At 34.9% G+C, this 4723-nt stretch overlaps 1 protein-coding gene across 1 annotated transcript; it reads left to right on the forward strand.

Annotated features, from left to right (window-relative positions):
• The first annotated feature begins 256 nt into the window (after nucleotides 1–256).
• Nucleotides 257–715, forward strand: LOC145996706 (uncharacterized). The gene has a single exon (XM_083133226.1). It carries the CDS (start codon nucleotides 257–259, stop codon nucleotides 713–715), a length of 459 nt encoding a protein of 152 aa, XP_082989352.1.
• Nucleotides 716–4723: the final 4008 nt, after the last annotated feature.

Here is a 4723-nt window from a genome sequence, read left to right on the forward strand (position 1 = left end):
GATTCATCCCTAACGCCCTTCTGATATTTAAATCAAATCAGAAAACTGGAGACTACCACTCGGAGACGAATTCCAGCAATTACATGCGGTGGATAAGAGAAATGGTCATTCCAAATTTACCCTCAAATTCCGTCTTCGTAATCGACAACGCATCCTACCACAATATCCAGAAAGAAAGATGCCCTTCGTCTAACACCAAGAAAAAGGAAATGCAAGAGTGGCCATTAAAAAAAACAATATACCATTTACCGACGATATGTTCAAGCCTGAACTTTACGGCCTTATACAACTGCACAAACCGAAGATGAAATCCTACATTTTAGACGAACTGATGAATGAACATGGCCACACTGTCGTTCGCTTGCCTGCATATCATCCCGATTTAAATGCTATAGAGAAAATTTGGGGCATTTCTAAACAATGGGTTGCAAATCGCAAGGTGACTTTCAAATTAAATGATGTGTGGGAACTGTGTAAGGAAGCGTTTTCGCTGATTGGAGAGGAGGAATGGGAGTCATGTTGCAGCAATGTTAGAAAAACTGAGGAACAATACATTCGGATGGAGGGTTTGCTGAAACCAGAAATGGAGCGTCTTGCTTTCAGTGTTGGCGACAGTAGCAGCAGTGCGAACGATTCATTCTCAAGTGCAGAAGATTTTTGTTGCGAAATGTCCGATTCAGATTCCGAACTTGACGGCATAGAAGACCTGGAATAAATCATTGTTGGTTTCTTCATTTGATCGTATTTGCAGTATTTACAACACATAATATAAGCTTATTGTATTGTTTTTGCTAGTGAGCTTTTGGTGTTGTACAATTCTGCATTGAGTCATTGTTACCCACTGTTTTTTTGTTCACTTGCAACGCTGCTCGAGAATTGTAAACACGCGCCAAAAGTCACGTGTTGCAACTCCCTCACCAGCTGATTCAGTTTCTATGCGACTCGCTTGCAACTTGCGCATAAGAACACCTCAGAGATGTTCCGAAACCGCGTTCCCTCTAGCTTTTGAGCTAGCCTAGATGTTAGTCAGTTTTGCATAGAATGGTGTTTTGAAGTGGCTGCTATGTCACTGCCAAATTTAAGAACAATTGTTATCTCAGTGTACAGAGCACCTGAGAGTAATGTAGAATTTTTTATCGAGTGTGTGCAAAATATTATTTCGTACCTAGACAAAAACTTTAACAAACATAAAATAATTATTCTTGGAGACATCAATTTTGACATTCGAAACAGTACCCCTAAGCAAATACATCTTCTAAATATTTTAAAATCTTTCAACTATTACTGCGCAAACAATAGGCCAACAAGACTAGACTCTTGTCTAGATAACATTTTAACAAACCTAGATAAATACTGCTATGAGATAGGGATATTCAATACATTTTATTTAACGGACCACAAAGGCTTATGGTTAAAATTGAACAATAATATACCTCTGAATACTATACATAAACAAATTAAATCTGTTAGACTAATTAATGATAACAGGCTGAATATACTAAGAAACAAATTAAAAGACGTTGATTGGATTCATTTAATTTTCTCAAGTGCAAATGTCGATGCATTATTTGAGAAATTTATGAGTACCATCTCTGATATATGTAACGACTGCTGTCCTAGAGTCCAAAAAAAGGAGAAACCAATTAAAGCTAAACGCGAACAAAGACACTTAGGTCAATGGTATAATCCACACTTGAGTAAATTAAAAATCTTGCTTATGATGTATTATAATGGATTTAAAAATGGTAACACAGATAAGAACAGATATATCAAATTAAGAAATATTTACAGATCAGAAATTAGAGAAGCTAAATGCACAGCAAATGATAAATTTATTAATAACTCCAATAATAAATGCAAAGCAGCTTGGAATGTCATTAAGGCAGAATTAGGCAGAGGGAAACCCAGAAGAAAAGAAAATGTTCCGATTACTCCAAGCGAATTTAATGATTTCTTTGTCAGGGTAGGTAACAAATTGGATACAAACCACAATTCTATGAACCAATTTGATTATGAATATAATAATCTCATGTCACAAGACATCTGTAACATTTTGACTGACTTCCGGTGGCATGAGACCCAACCTGCTGATATTTTAAAAGCAGCACAAAAACTAAATAATTCAAAATCGGAAGACTTTTATGGAATGTCGAACTTTATTTTAAAAAGAATCATTGATATTCTACAGTACCCACTTTGCATTCTCATAAACTGGATGATGTATTGTGGGCACTTTCCTTCCTGCCTCAAGCTCTCGGTCGTCATACCCGTGTATAAAAAGGGTGATAAATCGAGCCCCGACAATTACCGTCCTATATCACTTGTTCCCATTGTCTCAAAAATTATAGAACACTGTTTATATAATCAACTCGATAGCTATTTCACAAATAATAATTTATATACAAGTGCACAATATGGTTTCAGAGCCCATTTATCCACTGTGAAAGCGAATGAAACCATTGTTTCCACAGTGTTAGATGCATTTGAATCCAAACTTTCTGTAAGTGCAACACTTATCGACCTGAGTAAAGCCTTTGACTCTGTTTCCCATCAAATATTAATAAAAAAATTACACTTCTATGGCATCAAAGAAACTGAACTTGCTCTAATAAAATCCTACTTATCAAATAGACAACAAATGGTCACTGTAGACAACATAAAATCAGAATTCTTAAATATAAAAAATGGAGTTCCACAAGGTTCTGTCCTCGGCCCATTGTTGTTCAATATTTATATAAATGACTTACCTAATATTATTCCTCATAAGACTGTTTTATATGCAGATGATACCACATTCCTTACAGTGGGGAGTGACAAATTTACAGTTGAGAAGCTTGATAAGGAAATAGAGGAAAGGTCCACTTTTTGGTTTGAAACAAATCAACTTACAATTAATGAAAATAAAACAGAGAAAATATTTTTTACATTAGGAAATGGCCATGAATGGACTTCTGTAAAACTTCTTGGTTTACACTTAGACTCCAAACTATCTTGGGAGTCACAAACAAATCACCTATGTTCCAAACTTGCCAGGGTGGTATTTCTACTTAAAAAGCTTAGAACATGCATTAGCAAGGACTTGTTGCTGCAATCATATTATGCATATTTTCATAGCCTTCTGACTTATGGAATTCTCTTGTGGGGAAACTCATCTGGTGCTGGGGATGTATTTATCTGGCAGAAAAAAGCTTTACGAAGCATGGCAGGAGTCTTTGATCAGTCTGTTTCCTGTAAAAATCTCTTTAAAGAACTAAAGATAATGACTGTGCCAAGCTCATATATATTTACCTGTCTAGTGTATACAAAAGAAAATGTACATAATTATAACGCAAGACACACTGTGCACAGACACAATACAAGATTCTGTTACAAGCTCGACACACCATCAATCAGATTAAGTAAAACACAAAATAGTTACAAGTATTTAGGAATTAAGTTATACAACATGTTACCAGAAGCTGCTCACAGTGTCTCTCTTAAAAAATTTAAAAGTGTACTTCAACCCTGGTTAAAAGAAAAGGTCTTCTACAATCTAGAAGAATTTGAAATCCATCCCAAAAATGATTTAATATTCTAGAATGTATTGTATTGTTTATTTACTGTTTTATGAATTATTGTTGTGTATATTGCCACTGCCATATTTATATTATTTCATCGTCACTAATATTATAATTGTCTAATGTCTATGTACTCTTACTTTATATATGCATATACTCTCATATTAGTATCTATAACATATTGGAGTTCCATGTAATCCCTCTCTCTATATATAATTATATATTTACATATATACAATAACAAATATGTAACCAATAACTGACGACATCTATTGCATTGTACAATGTCTAACGATGAATAAATATATTGTATTGTATTGATCTACAACATTGCCTGGCCTGCTATGTGGATGTGTGTATTCTTTAGTTGTTGGTTTGTACAGATGGACTGGTGCTGCTAATGTTACATGATGACAAGTATGAAGGGGTAAATGTGATTGTTAGGTTAGACACGTCAGGTGTGGGGCTATTAGCATTATAATTATTTCCCAACACCTGATCATGTAATTTCTGGTCTTGAGCACTTTCTGCTATTCTCACTGCCTGGTGAAAGTAGTAGTCACACCCATTCTTAATTTAAATTATCTTCTTAACAGTAAGTTTAGCAACACTGCCAATGAAGATAAAATAGAATGTTATGGTGTGAATCAGATTTTTACTTTTGTTGGTAAAATTAGCCGCATATGCTGTTCTCAGATCCTGGTGAAAAAGGCTCTATGTGCTATTCTCACCACTCTGGTGAAAATGGTCATGGCCAAAAATTGGCCCAAGTCAGTTTTGTTTTATTGCGATTTTATTGTACTACAAATGCAATTTTTACATGGTTCGATTTAGATTTAAGTCTGTTAACACATACTGCAGAGTTTCAGCAAGTACTTAAGATTTTTTCAATATATGCTTTCGTGGTTAGGTTAGGCAGGTCAGGTTTGGTACTTTTAGCATTAAGATAAAGTCCCTACATGCATTCTACTAAGGTTCCGATTTACTTCTACATTCATTCCCACTAGTCCACGATACTTACTGAGGCTTGTCAATGGAGAATACCTTGTCCATGGGAAGCATACAAGCTTGCGAAAGGTGATTTTAAAGTTGTTGTTTTTTTCAACATAAATAACTTTTTGGTACCAGTTAGATATAGTGAAAACAGATTTATCTCGCTAGTTCCG

This window comes from Lepisma saccharinum, chromosome 13 (genome assembly GCF_977018435.1).
Source record: "Lepisma saccharinum chromosome 13, izLepSacc3.1, whole genome shotgun sequence".
In the NCBI taxonomy this organism is placed as follows: Eukaryota; Metazoa; Arthropoda; class Insecta; order Zygentoma; family Lepismatidae; genus Lepisma; species Lepisma saccharinum.

Excerpts from the sequence above, each read along its gene's own strand:
- LOC145996706 (XM_083133226.1), top strand. The coding sequence starts at position 257 with ATGTTCAAGCCTGAACTTTACGGCCTTATACAACTGCACAAACCGAAG.